Source organism: Barbus barbus, assembly GCF_936440315.1.
Source record: "Barbus barbus genome assembly, chromosome: 32".
Taxonomy (NCBI): domain Eukaryota; kingdom Metazoa; phylum Chordata; class Actinopteri; order Cypriniformes; family Cyprinidae; genus Barbus; species Barbus barbus.
In genome coordinates, this window is record NC_136760.1 from 1897434 (window position 1) to 1919632 (window position 22199).

Genomic DNA, 22199 nt, shown 5'->3' on the forward strand with positions numbered 1-22199 from the left:
AACTCTGGACAAACAACATCAGGCCCATTAACTTTCACTGTATGGCCCAATAAGTAAATAAATAAATCTCTATTTCTTCTGTGTTCTGTTGAAATAAATTAATAAATAAATAATTACGGCTTTTAGAATGTCATTTTATTTTGGAGCGAACTGTCTCTTTAAGAGCTCTGATTCCCATGATGTTTTCTAAGAAGCATCTTAAAAATTCATCAAATATTCAATTAAATTTTTTCCTTGAACAGCGCAGTGAGGAGGGCATTTTTACAGGAATTTACATGAACAGAAATGCCTACCGTAATTTAATAATAATAATAATAATTTCCTGTAACAACATTCCCATCAGCCACTCAGCTACGTGACGACAGTGTGACCCTGATGGCAGTATTTTGATGACTAGCTCTGAAATCATTGCTTCTCAGTGTGACCTGCTCATGAACCCCTATGTGCTTTTTCCTCGTGAGTACAAACAAGAGGAAAACATCTCCGTGGTCAGGACTGATTGAATGTGCTTCATCCATCATGAGCAGAACTTTTTCACTGAGAGGAAGTGTTATTATGGCTTGTGGACTCGTATTTTAGTAAGAAATAGAAATACAAGTGCTTCTCATTTAAGAAGCCTGTGACCTTTTACCTTTTTTATATGAAATGATCCTCCACAGTGCGCTGGCTCCAGTGTTTAGTATCACACTGTCAACAACTCTTGTGTCACCGAACATGCCAACGAATCAGCAATCAACGAGAGCTGTTAATAACGAGAACTTGACTTTTTGCATTTCCAGAGTGAAGTTCTGGTTTCAGTGTTTTGGAAAGATTGCATTTATTCAGGATCATTTTGGGAAGTGTGATAGAAATGTGTGGTATTTGATGTGCTTAGAATTATATTTTGAAATGTAAAAAAAAACAAACAAACAAAAAACACTACATTATGCAATTACATATCATGGGCTACGCATAGCAACCACATTTCTTACATTTGATGAATTACGTTATAGAGACTAAAATCCTCTTGGAACCAATAAAAAAGTGCTATTTTCAAAAACACTGAAATGTACGTCACTTTTTTTTTTTTTTAGTCTTGCAGCTAATGTAGCCTACCATTCTTGTGGCATTATATAAAATGCCACAAGATATATATATAAAGAGCTGCAATGTGATGTTGTGTCCATGTGAGGTCATCATATTATTGAGACACCAAGGCAGAATTCACTTCACTGTCCGATTTATTATTGGGAATACAATACACGTTACATAAAAACCATCCAAAAAATCATGTCAACACTTAGATCAACACTATGAGTTGACCTCTACCAGATAGAAAACAAGTTGTGTATATCATTGCTTGTCATTTCTGTGATATTACCTGTTTGTGTGATTTCTTCACAGGGGAAAACAAACTGAATTGAACTTATCTACATCAGTTGATTTGTCATCAAACATCTCTGAGCAGCTAAAAATGGCACATCAGTACAAATTTCTTGACCAACAAAATATTCATTTCAGGCCATATACTGGTCTTCCTTTAGTTTCAGATGATATAAAAAATATGATCAACAACAGAAAAACAACAAGAACAAAAGTGCAAAAGGCATAGTACTGAAAACTCTTCAAATGAAAATATTTGTACAGCACGATCCACAGTACGCAGAGTATCGACGTAACATCAAGTTATTAAATTCTGGCACATTCTGAACATCACTTAAAGCTACTAATTCTAGTTAAAGCTTTCTATATATTTAGCGTACAGGACGATACTAAATTTTTAACAAAACATTATATGTTATGCAAACTACTGTAAGTGCCATATGATGTTTTCATATGTACAATACATACATTCATCTTTAATATTAGTTCATATTTCATGAAAAGACATTGACAAATAACAATGACAAAAGTGAAGAGAATATGACATGAATATGAGCATGTGCTTCTGTGAGTGTAAAGAGGCCACGACTCCTTTTGACAAATTGAATCAAACTTTCTATCAACAGAATCCTGTCTTCGCATAAGAATTAAAAAATTATATATATAAAAGGTAATTGTGACTTTTTCTCTCACATTTCTGACGTTTTTCCTCACAGATTTGACCTTTTTTCTTTTAGTTTACATCAAACTTTTTTTTTTTTTTTGCCTCCACCATAAAAAAAAGGGTAATTGTGTCTTTTTATATCAGAAATCGAACCTTCTTCTCACAACTTGGACTTTTCTTTTTAAAATGGCAAGTTTATGTCGCACAAGTCTGAGTTTAATCATGCAATTCTGCATTTTATACACTATTACTTTTTGTTTTTGAATATAGAATCAAGCTGTGTGATGGTTTATTCGAAAAAGAGAAATTATCAAATTGCAAAGGCTTTAAAAACAGAAAGATAAAAAACAATGAAAATCAGCTATGTTCTTTTCATTGGGGGGGGGGGGTGATCTGGACAAGAAACAAATCAAGACATGCAACCTTTTTCATTAAAATAATAAAAGAATAAAATTAAGCATCTCACTAACATCATTTTAAAAAAATGTTCCACTAATTTTTCAATGTCTACAAAGTGCATCAGGACTCATTTTGTAAGACGTTTACAGAATGAGACTGAAACTGCATGTTATAAAAAGATAAGTCTTAATGATTTTACACTTGTTATTATCTCGGTGTTGAACAGCCATGTTTATGACACACTTGTGGGTCTTTTTAACAGTAAAAGTGGTATAGAATTGGAGTGAAGCTGCCACAGAAAGTACATCTAACTAAGTAATTGGGCGACTGAATGACTTTGACATGTAATAAAAGCAAACTTTGAGACACACTGCTCATGAGTGTTGAACATACATTCACAGCTGCTTGGAGAGGTGGGTCTGTGTTTATTGAGGGTGTGATTATTTAAGCACATGCTAATTGCATTCTGTTGACTGCTTCTCTTTACGCCGTGTTTGCTTTGTGTCGTTCGCTATTGTTTGCAAGCTGTGAAGTGCATGGAGGTCCAAAGAAAGAACACAGCGTTTGAATATGAAAGTCTCCAGAGCTGCAGAATATCTGACAGGCATCCAATTTATGCGAGAGAAGAGGATGAAAGTGGAAAAACACACAAACAGACAGAGAGACGGATGCACAGGAGTGAGTGAGCGCGCGCGGCTTTAGGAGCGACAGCAGCCGACTCCCTTCATCTCCTTGTTAACATACTCCTGCAGCTGAAACTTTGGCTCGTTAGACTCCTTCATCTCCCTGTGCTTCAGTTCCCTGAGAGACGGGGAGGGAGACATCAGTTTCCTCTCTAAACTCTGGGGGCAATTCACTGAAACAACCTGCACCTGCCCATAACTGTGTTTGTTTGCACTTAATATCTGTGCTGTTTAGCACAAGATTCAGTGGAATTATGCAAATCTGATAACTGCGCAAACACGGCCCAAAATTAACACTGAACACATACAGTATTTACACAGGATTCAAACTTTTAACAAATACATTGTTGTTTTTTTTTTTTGCATATATTTGTTATATTATTATTATTATTATTTTAAAATGTATATTTTTATATATTAAAAAACATGTACAAAAGTTTATCAAATGTAGGCTATATATTTTTTATTTTTAACATTATTATTATTAAATGTGTATATGTTTGTAGTGTGTTGCTATGCGGTTGCTAAGGTATTTTTAGTGTTTTTTAATGTGTTGCTGTGGGGTTGCTATGGTATTTTAGTGTGTTGTTATGTGGTTGCTAAGGTGTTTTAAGTGTTTTAATGTGTTGCTATGTGGTTGCTAAGGTGTTTTAAGTGTTTTAGTGTGTTGCTATGTGGTTGCTAAGGTGTTTTAAGTGTTTTAGTGTGTTGCTATGTGGTTGCTAAGGTGTTTTAAGTGTTTTAATGTGTTGCTATGTGGTTGCTATGGTGTTTTAGTGTGTTGCTATGTGGTTGCTAAGGTGTTTTAAGTGTTTTAATGTGTTGCTATGTAGTTGCACTGTAAAAATAAAAGTTGAGCAAACTTAAGAGTTTAAGGCAACCAGCAACAGCAGATTTTTGAGTTTTCTTGACAACAAATTGAGAAAACTCATAAATCTGCTAAAGCTGGTTGCCTTAAACTTTTAAGTTTGCTCAACTTTTATTTTTTTAACAGTGCAGTTTTTCAGTGTGTTGCTATGCAGTTGCTAATGTGTTCTGAGTAAATGTGTTCTGTGGGATTTTAATGCGTTGCTATGTGGTTGCTAAGGTGTTTTAAGTGTTTTTAATGTGGTTGCTATGGTGTTTTAGTCTGTTGCTATGCAGCTGCTAAAGTGTTCTGCATGGCTTTTAATGTGTTGCTATGCTGTTGCTAAGGTTATGTGTCTGTAAACTGTCTTCCAGTAAAGATGAATGAGTACAGATCAGCCCCCCCCCCCCCCCCCCCCCCCCCCCCCCGCACAGAATGTCCTGATTTTAGAATTGCGTGTTCAGTTAGATATCTGGCCTAATTTGATCATGCTTTCAGCTGCCAATAAGAGTGCGGTTCTCTCAGCTCCATTTAGAACACGTTACCAGGTATAAATCCATTCTCAGTGGGGAAAAAAGCACAGATTCTGTATGAAAATGAGGGACTTACTTGGCCACAGCAGTGAAGGCCAACTCCACATTCAGACCTGATTTAGCACTGGTCTCCATGAAGGGAACACCAAACTCCTTTAGAGAGAAAGAATAAATGCTCTTCTTCCTTCTTTATAATATCCAGACACAATTTAACATTAAACATAATGCACATTGCATTTGTAAAGAGTGGGATCAGTGCTTCAGATCAATGCACATATGAATCATTTAAACGGGGCAACCTCTCAAAAACAATAAAATAGGTCAAATAAGGCGTTAATTGTGCCTGCTGTGTATTTGCTGTGTTGGGAAGGTTACTTTGGAAATTTAATAGGTTACAGATTACAAGTTACCCTATTTAAAATGTAATAAGTAGCATAACTATTTCAATTATTAAAGTAGTGTAAATTATTACATTTGATTACTTTTCTACATTTCTAACAAAACATTTAAAGCAGGCAGTGTTGACCTTACAGTAGTACTCAAGACTGATTACCATCAGACTTTCAAAATCCTTCATCACTTGAATTAAGATTATAATAATTGAATTTTAAAGCACAGCCACCACAAAATCAGACTTTAGCAGCTCTTTTTACTTTGAGATCATTCTGAGATTAAATACAGACTTAAAATCAACAAGAAATAGTTTTGAACTGAAATCAAATCTTAATAGTAAATTCAATTTTGATGAATAGATTCTGCAATTCTGTCCGCATTTTCCATATCACAGAAATCATAGGTAATCATGTGTGAAAATATTCAGATGTAACCCCCTTTGTAATCGTTAACATCTTCATAAGTAATTGTAATTTAATTACACATTTTTTCTCAGTAACTGTAACAGATTTCAATTAAAATAAGGAATGCCTTTAACTACTTACTCCATAACACTGTGTATTTGTAATTACTATTTCAGTTAATGCATGAAATGCATGAGTGAAATCTGCACATGCTGTGATGCCAGTTTTCCCATTTAAAGATGCATTCAGATATGTTTCCAGATTTTAGACATAAAGATTAGTATTTAAAAAAATAGATGATTAGTATATAAAAACATGCCTACATGACCAAAGTAACGGCATAAGTGTGTTAGTGTCACATATGCACTATGAATAATTGTAAAAGACAATAAAAGAAGCTAAATAAGGTGAGCAATGTGCATTCGTCTAGTCTGCAGTGTATTTGTAGTTACTGTTATAGGATTAAAGTTGCATTTTCCCTTATTAAAAAGGTTTTACACATAAAGATTAAAAAAAAAGACTGCATAAGTGTGTTTGTGTGGTTTGACATCACAAACCTTGGCCAGTTTTTCACCCTCCTCTCTCTTCACAATCCTTTCATGTGTGGAATCAGCCTGAAACATCAATCAATCGATCAACGAATCAATCAATAAACAATGCATTATGCATTAGCTTTGATTTCCAATCAATGATGTATGAATTAATGCCATACACGCATAAAGATTCGGCAGGTTCACTGACCTTGTTCCCCAGAAGCATGATCACTACGTTCTGCTGAGAGAACTCGTGAATCTCTGTGAGCCAGGCCTGCGAAAAGAGAACAGCAGACAGCAATTGTACTGTAAATTTACAGGAAATGACCACAATCTCACATGCGGGAAGTAAATTATTCTGGTTTAAGGTCCCGATAAAGTTCACACTTGAGAAAGAAAACTGTAATATTTTCAAGGAGTGTTTAATCAATAAATCGCTGGCGGTTTTGCTAGGGTGAATTTGCAGTCACACTAAGGGAAAACCAGGAGAAATGGCATTCAGGAGAGGAGACATAGATTAAAAGAGAAAGATGTGAGAGTGAGAGTGATGAAAAAAGCCCTGCGGACACATGAAAGCTAACTTCAGGTTAATGAAAGCCTCCTGTTAATATTGAGAGCAGGGAATCATAGCAGTGATAAAATTCAAAGACACACCGAGTCAAAGAGTAAGGGTTAGACACGTCCTTAGTCGCATGATCATCTTCATCTCACACACACACACACACACACACACACACACGAGCATCGAAAGACACGCTGAATAGACAGAGATAGACTCTCATAAAAAAGGTAAAGCTGTCACTGGCACAGTCCCTTTTAAAAGGTACTAATATGTATCATTTAGGTACTAACGTGCACTTTTGGTATTAATATGTACCTTTAAGGTACTTATATGCTGTGGCTGTGAGGAACACATGTACAGTCTTTACAGTAGCATGTACTGTATAAAGGTCATAAATCACATCATTTGCACTTCCTTTAAAACAGAAAGATGATTTGTCAGCTGAACGATCAGTGTGTTGTTAATTAACAGTACAATCCACTGAACGTACTGTATACTTCAGTCCCTCGCAGCCTTGTTTAATTCCTGTAAGAAATTACATATTGTGCTACACTGACTAATGTGTGTTGTTCATACTACAGTTAATTCTGTCACTTTTGCCTCAATAATCTCCTAATTCGCTGCTTATTGCGCTGTTCATGATGTGAAATATGTCTTAAATCAGAGGTTTGCAAATGTTTTTGTCAGCCAACCCTTAAAGGGACAGTTTACCCAAAAATACAAATTCTGTCAGCATTTACTCTCAAGTTCTCAAGTTGTTCCAAACCTGTATGAAGTTTGATTTTTTTATTATATTTTGAAGAATGTTGGTAGCCAAACTTTGACGTTCACTGACTTCCGTAGTATTGAAAAAAATCCTATGGAAGTCAGTGGGGACCATCAAGTGTTTGGTTACCAACATTCTTCAAAATATCTTATTTTATGCTCAGCAGAAGAAAGTCATACAGGTTTGGAGCAACATGAGGGTGAGTAAATGATGACATGATTTTCGTTTTTGAGTGAACTATCGCTTAGGTACGGCTTAGGTACGGCTTAGGTACATTACCAAAACATTTAATAAAAATAACAAAAAACACACCCAACTTGATCATGAGCGAAATCTTTGTGGTGAAGTCAACCCAGAACACCCCCCACCCCCATTTGAAATTGCTTAAAATGTCCAGGTTTGGGTTTGTTTTCATTTGGACTACAGTCCTCATACATAATAGCATTGCATTGGCAGTTCTCTGTAGATCCCACCTTCTTGCACTCGATTGGTTTATTATGCACAATGCGTGCATGCTATTTGTCAAACTACTTTTCAGTCATTAACAAGTATAATCACAATTGGAGAACAAAGCCGAAACTGTACATTTTAGGCAATTTAGAAATCCCAGCCAGGAAACACAGAGGACGCATGGCCACCCTATGCTATAATGACTGTACATTATCATGTTTATTCCACAGCTCTGTACCAAATAAATAAATGCAAAGACATGCACATCTCTTCTCACCACACCTTCAGCTCTGCAACAAGTGTTTTCAGGCCATGCTTTATCACAGCATGGGCTTTTCGATAACATGCGTTTGCCTCGATGCATGCAGAAGACAAAGAAGTGTTGCACAGTCTGTCTGTGTAAAATCTCTGCCAGATCCTCTGCTTTCGCATGTGCATCTCTTTGCCGTCGGTCTAAATGCGGCCGTACTCCCACTCTCTCGTACCCTGACTCATCATCACAGACTCTGAAAATGGGTCGCTCTCTCCACGCCTCTGAAACTCACTCACCCTCATTTGCACTTAAAAAGCATAACAGTGCTATTTAGCAATCTGTCATTAAAGCCTTGTACTATATCAGTGTGCATGTTTATTTCCCCCCAGGCCCAGAACAGGAGAACGAAAGAGAAAGAGCAGCGTTTGATCCCTCTGCTGTGTTTGTTTCATCTTCTGCTTCCAGTCTTTTTTGAATGTACAATCGGTCCACCGATACGCTTGATTTTCTTTCATAGGCCAAAAAATAATTCATTAAGGCAAGAAGGCTGTATTGAATGTTTGATTTGTGTTATTCTGACTAAAAGGCCACATTTCAAGAGTCCTCTGGCCAACAGTACTGCACTATATCTCAGATTACAAAAACAGCTCACTCGCATTCACAGGTAACCAGGACCTGGTCACTACATATATATTTAATGTGCACTACAAAAATGATTTTCTTCAGTATTTCTTGTCTTGTTTTCCAGTACAAATGTCTAAACATTTTTAAATTAGTAGATACATGTACAGTGGTGGTGACCTTTTGCTGTAGTGTGTCAGTAGGAAATATCAGTTTACATTTCCAAACAATCATTTTGCCATTAATTATAATAATCCAGTGAGATTTTTGTCTGACAACAGCCAGTGCTCCACACAGAGATCTTATCTGATCATCATCAGTCTGTCTGGAATAACATGAAGAAACAGAACAAACTGAGACCGATTAAATCTAGAAGAACTGTGAAGATGCTTCAAGAAACACACCTGCAAAGCTCCCTGTAAAACTATGGCAAAACCTGCTTTAAATGCAAAGGATGCTCATAAGAAATATTGATTTCATTCAGTTAATAGAAGTTAATTGATAAAGAAAATCTATTCATGACATTATTTTTGACAGCATCCTCGTTTTATAAGATTTTTACACAGGTGCCTAAAACTTTTAACAGTTACTGTAGCTTTGCAGTTAGGTCTCTTGAAGAATATCGGAGACGTCGCCACAGTTCTTCTGGATTTAGTCTGTCTCAGTTTGTTCATGTCATTCCAGACCGACTGGATGATGATCAGATCAGATATCTGTGTGGAGCACTGGCTGCTATCAGACAAAAATCTCACTAGATCATTATAATTAATGGCAAAATGAATGTTTGGAAATGTAACACACTACAGCAAAAGATAGTGAGATAACTGACTTAAAACCTTTTTTAAGCTGGTGAAAATACTAGTGTTCTAATAATTTTGGCCACCACTGTATATGAGAAGGTTAAGGAGAAAATTATTTTATAAATTGTTTTATTTTATTATTAAGTCTTGTTTTCTGGATTTGATTTTATACTTCAAACAAGAAAAGAACTCATAACAATAAACTTAATTAAAAGGGAAAACAAGATTATTTTTCTGAGCCCACTGGCAGATATTTGTTTTAAACAAACACACACAAACACACACACACAAACTCCATCAAAGATCAAAGATCTTGTCATGTTGTTTCTCAAGTAATTTCTTTGTTTCTTTCTTTGATTTAGATATATTATTGGATATATATAGATTTAGATAATGTTTAGATATTTCACTGAAAAACAAGCAAATACTTGTTTTGTTTTTTTTGTTTTTATTTGCAGTGCTTTAGATGGTAAACAACTAATGTGTGCCCACACTTTATAGAAAATCTAGTATAGCAAACAATATCCGTATTTTAAATTCAAAATGCACAAATATTACTTGAACATGAATTTTAAGAATCATTTTGCAATGTAGTTGTTTTCACAGATGAGTTTTGACAAATGAGTCCTGTACGGAAGACAGCAATGCATACTGTCTATCAGTACTAGACTGAATATCTGCTGATGTTGTCAGACCGATATCCGATATTAAATTTCATCCATACTCATTTTATTTACATGTAGATTACTTTTATCATCATCTAACACTCATCTAAAGTTAATCTGTAAACACTGCTAAATGTAATCAGCAGCAAATCTGAAAATGAATATCTATTTTTACACTGTAGTGTTGTGATGCCTAAATTCAGTTTTTGCATTTAAAACTATTATTTATTTATTCATTTATTTATTTACGTTACACAAAATTTTGTTGAATTATAATTTTACCATTTATCGGTTATCTGGTATATACAGAAAACAATAATCAGTACGAGTTCAGTGCATTCCTACTAATACAACTCAATGAAGTCAGTTGTTTATTAGAGATTTTCTGATGTTTAAAGGCATGACTTCAAAAAACAACATTCTGAATAAACACTAAATTTCATCAAATGCTACAAACAATATTATCTTGACAAATCTGCAACCAGTGTGAGACAGATGTGCTTTTGCTCAGGATAAAAATAGAAGTTTGTTCTCCATCTCATTTCTGAGTTTTAAATGTGTCTTAGATTAAATTCAGGTCTTAGATAACATACAGATATGTATTATTTTTGGCAACCGCATACCAGTGGTAAATTAATGCATGCATGGTTAATCCAGATCCTATTATAAATTCCCAGAGTTAAAGGAATATTTCACCCTCAGGCCAATCAAGATGTAGATGAGTGTGTTTCTTCATCAGATTTGGATCTCAGCAATGGATGCTCTGCAGTGAATGGGTGCCGTCAGAATGAGAGTCCAAACAGCTGATAAAAACATCACAATAATCCACAAGTAATCCACAACACTCCAGTCATCAGTTAACATATTGAGAAGACAAAGCTGTGTGTGTGTGTGTGTGTTAGAAACAAATCCATCAAGACATTCAGTTGCTTCTGGCTAAATAATCCATAATAACACTTCTTCATGAGGAAATAGAACATGGCGTGAGGATATTGTCAGCAAATCAACAGTAAGGCTTTATCAATTTTTAAACAAATCTTGGAGATTCGGCTATTTATTCTTCAGAGATATGGGTCATGCACATCTCATTATCATAGTATTTATGCTGTATGTTCATTTCATTACAAAAGCAAAGAAAGTGAGAAACGAAGGTTCTCGCTGTAAACTGTGGTTGCTGTAAGTTTAACCTGATGGTGGTAAAAATGTTTGGTCATAACTGAAAGTTGAGTCAGGAGCATATCTCTGTTTTAGGAGTGACGTATTGGCGTTGTGTGTGTTTGCTCTCAGTCCTGTTCACACAATAGTGCTGGAGCTCCAGAGCCAAATCAAACCGCTGAAGAATCACTGCAGCAGGCAGCAACCTTCTAAGCATCTGCCACGCTTCACCAGATCTGCTGCACACAGAGACTCAAAGTGCACTTCACAGGTGGAATAAACGCTCTAGAGATTAGATTTTTGTTTATTTGTATGGAAAATATTTCTGATTCCATTCCACTTATTCCATTATGTCCGACCAGCTGATATTAAAGCAATATTTAGGGTATTTTATTCGCATTTAGACCACTAGATGGCACAAAAGATTACCACAGCATTTTCCTAAACATCCACATACTATTCATCCACGTATTCTTGCTGAAATACACAAGGCCTTCCCTGAAATAGGCATCATCTGGAGGGGAGCATATGTTGCTCTAAAACCTTTATATACCTTTCAGCATTCATAGAGCCTTCCAAAACATGCAAGCTGCCCATACCGTAAGCATTTATGCACCCCCATACCATCAGAGATGCTGGCTTTTGAACTGAACGCTGTTAAAACGCTGGAAGGTCTCACTCCACTTTAGCCCGGAGGACATGGCATCCATGATTTCCAACAAGAATGTCAAATTTGGACTCGTCTGACGATAGAACACTTTTCCACTTTGAAACAGTCCCTTTTAAATGAGCCTTGGCCCACAGGACACGACGGCGCTTCTGGACCATGTTCACATATGGCTTCCTTTTTGCATGATAGAGCTTTAGTTGGCATCTGTAGATGGGTTGTGGATTGTGCACGGTGGATTGTGTTTACAGACAGTGGTTCCTGGAAGTATTCCTGGGCCCATTTAGTAATGTCGATGACAGAATTATGCCAATGAGTGATGCAGTGTCATCACTCATTGGATGTCACCACGGGCATCCAACAAAGGTCTTCAGCCTTGTCCCTTACGCACAGAGATTTCTCCAGTTTCTCTGAATCTTTTGATGATGTTACGCGCTGTAGAGGATGAGATTTGCAAAGCCTTTAAAAACTTTGTTCTTAAAGTATTCCACAATCTTTTTACGCACTCTTTCACAGATTGGAGAGACTCTGCCTCTCTAAGACATCCATTTTATAGCTAATCATGTTACAAACCTGATGTCAATTGACTTAATTAGTTACTAGATGTTCTCCCAGCTCAATCTTTTTAAAATGTCTTGCCTTTTCAGTCCTTTGTTGCCCCCGTGGAAACTTTTTTGAGACCTGTAGCAGGCATCAAATTTTAAATGAGCTCATTTAGTGGATAAAAGTGTAAAATTTCTCAGTTTAAACATGTTTTGTTCTTTATGTTCTATTGTGAATAAAATATTGGCTCGTGAATTGAAAGTCTTTTCATTTTCATTTTACTCAAATTTAAAAACGCCCCAACATTTCTGGAATTTGGGTTGTAATAAAATATTGTACTATTGTTGCTAATGTAAAGCCATATTAAATTATTATTTATTATTATCTCCTTCAAATAGTGTAAGAATCTGTACTTCTTTGAATAACTTTTTCTGTAGTAAATTAATGACAGTATATTCACTGAACAAAAAAAAAATTGATTTATGAAAATAAACAGAAAACAGCACATTTAGCTGATGTGGCTGTTTTGAACTTATTAACTTAGATATTATCAAAAACATATTACTTTAGCTAAAATAGAAATATATATTTTGTAAATGCATTTAAATTCTATATAAATGCATCATTCATTCAAAATATTTGTAACATTACTGAAGCGTTAAATCAAGAGTTACTGTCACAGAATAAAAAAAATTAAAAGGTTATTGCAACTTTTTTTATAGAAACACAGAATTGTGAGATATAAATTCAGAATTCTGACTCTTTTCTCAGAATTCCAACTTTTCTCTTTGAATTCTGTTGAAATTATTATATGCAATTCTGCCAATTTTTCCCTTCTGCCACGGAATAAAAAATATTAAGTTAAGTTGTGAATTCTTATCTCACAATTCTGATATTGCCTCTCAATAAGTTAATATTTCACAATTCTGACTTTTTTGCAATTCAGAGTTTATATCTAGCAGTTCAGACTGTTTTTTTTCTCAGAACTGCAAGAAAAAAGTCTGAACTGTTAGATAAAAAAAGTCACAATAACCTTTTTTTTTTTTTTTACGTCATGGTGGAAAAATGCTTCTATAAAAAACAACCCCTCTCACTACTATTATATGATTTTTAAACAAAACAAACCACTATTATGATTTAGTTTCCCACAAAATGTGTTGCTCCATCAAGTGTTCAATAAAACCTTTCTTTTTTTCTTTTGCTAAAAATATTCTAAATTTGGGCCCAATTTTCTCTAATATTACATAAATCCACACAGCATAGCTATTAGGAATTGATGTTGAAATCCCCAAACACTGAGAGAGAGGCTCCGCTCCAAACAATTTAAATTTAAATGTAGCGCAGGGGTTTCAGAGCTGTGACAGATGAGGACGTGCATATCAGAAATCTAACGTAATGCACTAAGCAAGAGTGATAAATGAGACTTATTTACCAAAACGTACCATAAAACATGACAAGAATATAAATGGAGGAAAAAAAGGATGTGGTGAGAATGAGGAAAGCTTTTTCAACAGAAGATGAAGGGAGAATAATGTGAAGTTAATCAAAGTAAATGGGGATAAACACAACTGAGATGAAGAGAAGAAGAAATAATTATGCCGAAGTAAATGGACTGGCATGACTGAAATGTAACTTTTATAGCAGGAGAGTGAAATGAAGAAGATAAACGGAGGAAAAAGACAGAAAGAGCGAATGAGTGAGTACCGTTCACGAGCCAAAGACCTGTAGATACGGTCTGGTTTATTCATCTTATTTAGTGACGCAGAAGGAAAGTAATGGAAGCAGTTTGTCAAGTTATAAGCTACTCATGATTTGAAGTAGTCTAAGTACAGTCAAGATACTGACAGAAAGCTCCTTAAGAGGCCAAAAACAGAGCAGAATATATCAGACAGTGTTTATGAATGAATGAATGTTTGTTAGGGTTGAAGGAATGAATGTACACTCTTATAAATAAAGGTGCCACAGAAGAACCATTTGTGGTTCCACAAAGACAAATTCAGTCAAAGGTTCTTTAAAGAACCACCTCTCTCTAGTTTTCCTTACATTTTATTTCAGTTTTAGTTATTTTATTACATCAAGAAAATCAAATTTTTTTTTTTATTATTTTATCTAAAGTTTATTTTATTTCGTGTAACTTTTTATGTTTTCTATAATAACTCTAAGTTTAAAAACAGCAACATCAAAATGAAATATAATCACAAGTGATATGTCACTCAAGGACTTCTGGGATGTTCTTTTACTGTTTTTGACTGTAAATTTTCAGTAAAATCGCATCCCATTTTTCACTATATACAGAATCTTAGCTAACTAATTATTAACATGTTTTTACTGTTGCAATTTTTACAGCCTTCTGTTACAAAATTTCTAGCATGTTCTATACTGAACATAATTAAGTTTTAACTAAATATTCTGTTAGGAAAAAAAAGGGGTGGGGATCCTCCAAATACTTTTGCATAGAGATTCAATCTGTCAAATTGCTCTGATCTACTAAATAGTTTCTATGCATAACAAAAGGCTGCAAACCTAAGTGTCTATAAGCAAAGATGGCACATTTCATGTAATTCCTGCCATTGACAAACAGCTATTACTACTATTTAGTTATTTTTATTTTAGTTGGTCATTTTTGTTGTAGTTCTTTCCTCCTTTAGTTTCTAGTATTAGTTACTTGAGCTGACTAAAGCCTCGTTCAGAATACATGATTTTAGCCCGATTTTGCCACGATCTGCTTGAAGTAAGGTGTTGTGGGGATTCGTAAACGACAATGGGCGCTCGATTCAATCGTTTGATCTCGTGTAGTGTGTCATTGTGCATCCCCCATTTCACCATGTCAACACAGAAAGACTAGCATGTTTAATTTTTTTTTGTCGTACAAGACAAGTTCCATCACATCTGTGGCACTGGCCAATAGGAGCACAGAAGCGCCTCTGTACAAGCTTTCAAATATGTCGAAATGAAAGAGAGACAATGTTATCGGTCTTGCTAGGTTTAATTTTAAAATGGAGGAAATGTTCGTGGAGCTACGGCAACAATACTCCTTCATTTATGATGAGGGACTACAAAGACACGGTGAAAAGAAACTATTTTAAAACTACAGCTCTCTTTGACAATCCATAAAATCCTCTTCATCCCATTGTCAGGTTTTCTTTCTTTTTTGGGGTTTTCTGAAGACAGGGCGAAACAGCCATTGTTTGTTTACGCTCATAATGACGCATTAGGGCAGTCGTGGTCTAATGGATAGAGAGTTGGACTTGTAACCCGAGGGTCGTGGGTTCGAGTCTCAGGTCCGGCGTACCACGACTGAGGTGAGACCCTTGAGCAAGGCACCGAACCCCTCAACTGCTCCCCGGGCGCCGCATTGATGGCTGCCCGCTGCTCCAGGTGTACCTGGATGGGTTAAATGCAGAGAACGTCCCTTTCCCCCTTCCCCTTTTGGGGGAAGTCGTGGCCTAATGGTTAGAGAGTCGGACTCGTAATCGAAAGGTTGCGAGTTCGAGCCCCCGGCCGGCAGGAATTGTAGGTGGGGGGAGTGAATGTCCAGCGCTCTCTCCACCCTCAATACCACGACTGAGGTGCCCTTGAGCAAGGCACCGAACCCCCAATTGCTCCCCGGGCGCTGCAGCATGGCTGCCCACTGCTCCGGGTGTGTGTTCACGGTGTGTGTGTGTGTGTGTGTGTGTGTGGATTTGTTCACTACTCACTGCTGTGTGTGTGCACTTGGATGGGTTAAACGCAGAGCACCAATTTCGAGTATGGGTCACCATACTTGACAATACGTCACGACTTTACTTTACTTTTTTACTTTACTTTAATGAGGGCATGCGATGAATGCTCGGTAAGTTAGCATCGTATAGTCTGACATGTTTCTTGTTCACGACACGACAAGATTTTATGAGTCAAAATCTCATAATCTGATACAGTGACTCGTAACCGACAAAAGATATTGTGTAGTCTGAACGGGGCTTAACTCAAAATTGAATAAGAATTAGTTCTAGCAATTAACTGTATAATAATTATTAAATAAACATACAGATTTAACATTTAGTGTTTTTAACTTTTATTTTAGTTATTATTTTTAGTTTTCGCTAACGATAATAGCACTGGCTGTTTTATAGTATATGCATGAGTAGTGATGGTCAGTTCATCTGTGAATCACTGGGGCAAGAGGAAGATGGAGTCTCGCCGGACTTCTCATCTATTGGCTCGATTGACTTTTCCTTCCACCTCTGTGGCCACAATCATCTCTGCATGACACAGGAGTGATTCTGCTGGTGTGTTTGGCAGGCTGGTCTCTCCCACACGTGACACACTCTCCACGACCTCCCATCTGCTCCGTTCCTCCCCGTCTCCCGCTTTTGTTCCCGCTCGCGCTGCACGATTTCTCACGCGGCCGAGGTCCAGGACTCTAGGTTTGTGCTGGGCCTCCTGATGCCTCATCGCAGTGTTTGGATCAGTGTTGTGTGCTGTATGTGAGCGGAGCGACAGTAATTTCCTCTCTCTGTTCAAAGCCGTCTTCAATCATCTGCTCCAGCTTCAGTCCAGGGTTCCATTTCTGGCTCTCCTTCACTGCTGAAAAAACCTCGCCAAACTGCGCTGTGTGACAACTGCATTTTCTCATGCAATGCCCTAATAAAACTAACAAAAAAAAAGTATCTTCTGCTTACCAAGGCTACATTTATTTAATCAAAAATGCAGTAAAAATTGTGAAATATTATTACAATTTAAAATATGAATATTTTCTAAAATTAATGAATATTTGTTAAAATGTAATCCTGTGATCAAAGCTGAATTTTCAGCATCATTACTCCAGTCTTCAGTGTCACACGATCCTTCAGAAATCATTTTAATATGTTGATTTCTGATTATTATCAATGCTGAAAACAGTTGTGCTGCTTCATAATTTTGTTTAAACTTAGATAATTTATTTTTTTATTTTTCAGGACTCTTTGATGAATAGAAAGTTGAAAAGAACAGCATTTATTTGAAATATAAATCTTTTAAACATTATAAATGTCTTAAATATATAAAAAAAAATTATATAAATGCCATATAACTTTTGCTGACAAAAAATGTCAATCTGCAACAAACCAAACTTTCCAACGTTTTCAAAAAAAAAAAACACATTATCTCAAAATATTTAAATTACTTATCAAAATAACAGAAGAAAACATAAAACATTGTTATTGCATTATTATAATTATCTTATAGTATTACTGTTTTAATCATATTTTCATCTTTCCATTTAAATCATTTAATTTTGATGAGATTAACACTATCAGCATTATTAATTTTTTGAAAAAAAAAGAACATTGTCCAATTAATATTTCACAAAATCCCTCTTTCTCTCTCACTCTTACAGCTAATACTGTTTATTACAGTTAATGTGGTTTATGACATGCTATTACATTATGAGCTGTCTTATGCTCATGAATATCAAAGCGAGAGAAAACTCAGATGCTGTAACTTTCAAAACAACCTTCATCTCTCCAAAATGGCAAAACTGTACCTCACGCTGCTCACATACTCAGTTTAGGAGGGTAAGGAGGATGAAAAAATCCCCCCTCACTACCATCAAACTCATTTTGTAGCTTTGCCCTGTCAAACTCACACAATCCCATCCCCTGTTTTCGGATCATGTAATAACAATAAATGCTCTGAAAGCTAATATATTGTTATGGTATAACCTTTGGGCGAGACAGAATGAGGAAAAGCAGTGAAATTAAGCAGCGCTGCTGTGGGTCTAATGGTTATTGTGTTTAATGGCTCTATCAAAGACCCGGCGCTACTGTAATCAGCCGCATTGTTCAGCCACAATCGCACGCCTGATTGCACAACATCTAAGAGAGCTGAGCTGAAGTTAGTTTCATCTTTTGAAGAAAATTAAACTTCTCCATTAAACTTCAACCTGGACAAGAGCGAGCCAGGATAATAAAACTAATTAAAACTTCTGAAGAAAACAGAAGTGAAGAAATTATTAAAAATATATGTATGTGAGATGAATTCAGGCTTGAATCAACATGCAAATGTAATATATGATATTTAAATCATAATCTGTGCTATTATAATTACTAATAGTGCTATTAACTAAATACTCAGGCAAAGCTTGTTTTATGCACTGTGTTCAAAAGTTTGGAGTTGGTAAGACTTTTAATAGTTTTGAAAGAAGTCTCTTTCACTCACCAAGGCTGCATTCATTTAATCAAAATACAGTGAAAAAAGACAAATATTTTCTATGTAAAATGTAATTTATTTCTGTGATCAAAGCTGTATTTTCAGCATCATTACTCCAGTCTTCAGTGCGCTGAATATTTTTGTGGAAACTGTGATACATTTTATTTTTCAGGATTCTTTGATGAATAGGAAGTTAATTTATTTAAAATAGATATATTTTGTAACATTATAGATGCCTTTACTCTCACTTTTGATCAATTTAAAGCATCATTGACAACTAAAAGTATTACTTTCTTTTCAAAAACTGACCCCATCAGTCATAAAATCCCACAGCCAATTACACCATTCAGATTGACCCAGTATTTGGGGTTAATTATGAGCAGCAAGAGGAAACAGAAGAGAGAAAACCAATGGGCCGTTTCCATGCCAGGTCCAACAGCTCTTCTCCCTCAATCCTGCCGCTGTTCTCTTATCCATATTAATGTGAGCGTCCGCGGCCCTTACAAGCAACTCCACTCCGTTTTGCAATAAAGGAGCCAGAGAGAAGCATTGATTTTCTTTTTTAAATTGCAAACAACGAAATGCACAACAAATGGCACAATTTTGGCCTGCCCGTGGGGATTGGAGCCAGAAAAATGTGGTTATGTTTACAGATTGAGAAGTGTAGAAGTGGAGCTCCAGCAGGCTCATTAAAGACCTGGAACAAACTCTATGCATGATTGCACTCGCATTTCACCTCAGCGGCCACCGCAACGTCCAGCGCAGTGCAGTTTATGCTAATTATGAGAAAATTAAATACAAAATTAAACAGTGAGGAAGTGTTAGACCACATGACACAGCAATGAAGCAATCCACCTCCACAGAAGACATTTAAAGTTTTAATTTATATATATAAATATATATAAATGAAAATCTATTCATAAGAGTCAGAAAACTGGTCAAACAAATTAATATTAAATTATATATATATATATATATATATGTGTGTGTGTGTGTGTGTGTGTGTGTGTGTGTGTGTGTGTGTGTGTGTGTGTGTGTGTGTGTGTGTGTGTGTGTGTGTGTGTGTGAAATTAAAATTAATTATGTTCCAGATTTCTGAATTATATTATGTGTTGTTACTAAATTTTAATTATTTTATTTTATTTTACCTACGTAAATGAGGTTGGGCATGGACACACAATTAGACACACAACTATTATAACTAATGCTTATTAATATTAAATAATATTTAATTACTATTTAAATATTAATATAACTACAACAAAACATAGATTATATAATCTATCATTCAATAAAAAAATGAGTAAAAAATTTAAAGCTGCAAAAAAATAAACATTGTTCCATTTTGCCAACAGTATCTATCTTTGAGGTTCTACAAAATACTCTTCAGATATAAAAATAAAAGTGTATTAACAATATAACAGAGAAAACTGGTCACACAATTAACTTTACCTGATTTATTAATGACATATTACATATGACATATTCATGTATTTATGAATTCACAACAAAATACATGTAGTCCCATATCCTACTGCAATGCACTGCAAGTGAAGAAGTGATTATAGATACTTCATTTAATAGTCAAAAGAAAATATCAAAAAGAAAAATATTTATATCTTATTTTTAACATTTGAGTATTTTATGCGCTATGATTGTGTAACCAAGTGTTTTCTAGAGTTCATCTGAACTCAAATAACAAATAAAACAAGAAAGCGCAGACAAAACATTCAATCTCACATGAACACACGTTCTATGACAAGCGTTTAATTCAGTCCGTAGGCGTCAGGAGATCAGAGAGAAATATCACAGGTAGTTGTTTAATCTGTCAACCAGCAGAAATACTTGTTCTGTGTCACAAACACTGCTAAATCATCAGCGATCGAGCCCGAGGCGGAGAGAGAGAACAAACCCCACACAGATCGTCCGGACTGACCGCTCTGACACTGAAATACGGCTGACCATAAACCATATCATATTGAGATTGCGATAGAAAGTTCACTTGATGTGGATCAATCTAACAGCAGAAATAAAGGCGACAGCAGCAGTCAGTGTGTGTCTCTGTAAGTCTGCGAGTTCTGCATCTCTGTGTGAATGAATGGAGCTGTTTCATCAGATGCACAAACTCAAACTCATGTGATGTGTTTTCAGCCTCGGCGTCTCAATATATGAGGACATGAACACATCGACTTCATCTTCAGAGTCAGCTTCTGCTCTCAGAGTCACTTCACCAGCTTTACTTTGAGTAAAAATGACCCTCAAACAGGGACTGAAACTGAAAATAAAACCGAAAGACCTTTCCAACAACCCATAAAAGTCCGGTCTAACTTGCCATTATGACAGAAATATATTACTCCTGTATACTAAAATATAATTCTCAAATTAATAATAATAATAATAATATTAAGGATTATCATAAACCAATATATATTTCAACCACGTTTTAATTTATACAGTCCTGTCGTGCAGCAACTTATTTGACAAAAAATAAAAATGCTATTTTTTTTGTTGTATGTTAATTATTATATTTTCAGTTGATTACATTTTAAAAGATTAATTCAATTAAAATGTATTCATTATTTTAATTAGACTCCATTTTTTATGATAAATTTGTATTAAATCATAAATCACAGAATCCAGAAAAAAATAAAATGGAAAAAAAACCCTAAAATAAAAGATAGTTACTCGTGGAGTTTAACTGTAAACAAAAATGTTGTTTATATTTATTCTCAAGGTCTAACAAACAGTTTATTAATGCTAAATGAATATTGCAAGATATTAAAAGAAATATTGCCATAAAATGTGTGATAAAAAATTTCACAATTTTATAATTAATTGCAAATAAATAGAATTAAATGACAACACAGTGTGAGATTTTGAAGTAGTGAGAAAATCATTTTTACAGTGAGTGTGAGAGAGTGATCACACAGCAGACTGACAGTTTCATCTCAGTTCCATTGAGATCAGCGTTTTAAATAACAGCTAAACAAAGATTGTTTCATTCAGAGAGAATTGTTTGTTCTTTTCTATATCTGGAGTCTCTCTGAATCCCCCAGCGGTAAACAGAGAAGATCGAGGAGTAACGTGAGCATGCAAGCATACGATTACACAATGGAAACAGATGAATGACGACCTTCAAAACAGATTATAATCAGAGCAGGTCCAAATGACTCTCAGGCTCGTGTTCGACTGATCTCAACCCTCATCTGAGGATGGAGCATCACATCGCATGCAAAAATATCTTCAGGATAAAGCTTTCTCATGTGATGTACTGCCATCATGCCGTCATTTTCCAGTGATTAGTCACATGACATTTACGGTTCAGGTGATTGGCTCAAAAACTTCAGTGGTTCCTGTGAGCAAAAATGTGAAAATGTGTCAATCAGCCCACTGAGATGAGCTAACGGATGCCTCATACAAGCAGATATGCTTAAAGTCAGGATGAAATGAAAACTCATGCTTTTGTTAATGCATGTTATTGATCCTATTGTGCATATGGTTATTTTTAATCAAATTATTACACCAATCATATCATAAACTTACTAATTTTGTAAAAATGCTATGGTAAAAGCATATTAACTGGTTAACTGTAAGGTCTCTTTACAGGGGTACTCTATATGGTGAAACTGTAGTAGATGCAACAGGGTATTTCAGGTAATTAGCACAAACATACTGTTGAATGTACAGTATAATCTATTTTTCATTTAAATAGCTGTTTTATCTTAGTATGT

General features: G+C 35.4%; 1 protein-coding gene across 1 annotated transcript in view; it reads right to left on the reverse strand.

The window, feature by feature from the left end:
* Positions 1 to 1211: 1211 nt before the first annotated feature.
* Positions 1212 to 22199, reverse strand: part of rab26 (RAB26, member RAS oncogene family) — an 89081-nt gene continuing 68093 nt past the window's right edge. The window contains exons 6-9 of the mRNA XM_079388829.1: positions 6027 to 6092; positions 5843 to 5899; positions 4565 to 4641; positions 1212 to 3226 (exon numbers count right to left, since the gene is read on the reverse strand). Of these exons, the coding sequence (XP_079244955.1) occupies positions 3124 to 3226; positions 4565 to 4641; positions 5843 to 5899; positions 6027 to 6092 (303 nt within the window). The 3' untranslated portion in view covers positions 1212 to 3123. The remainder of the gene's footprint in view (positions 3227 to 4564; positions 4642 to 5842; positions 5900 to 6026; positions 6093 to 22199) is intronic.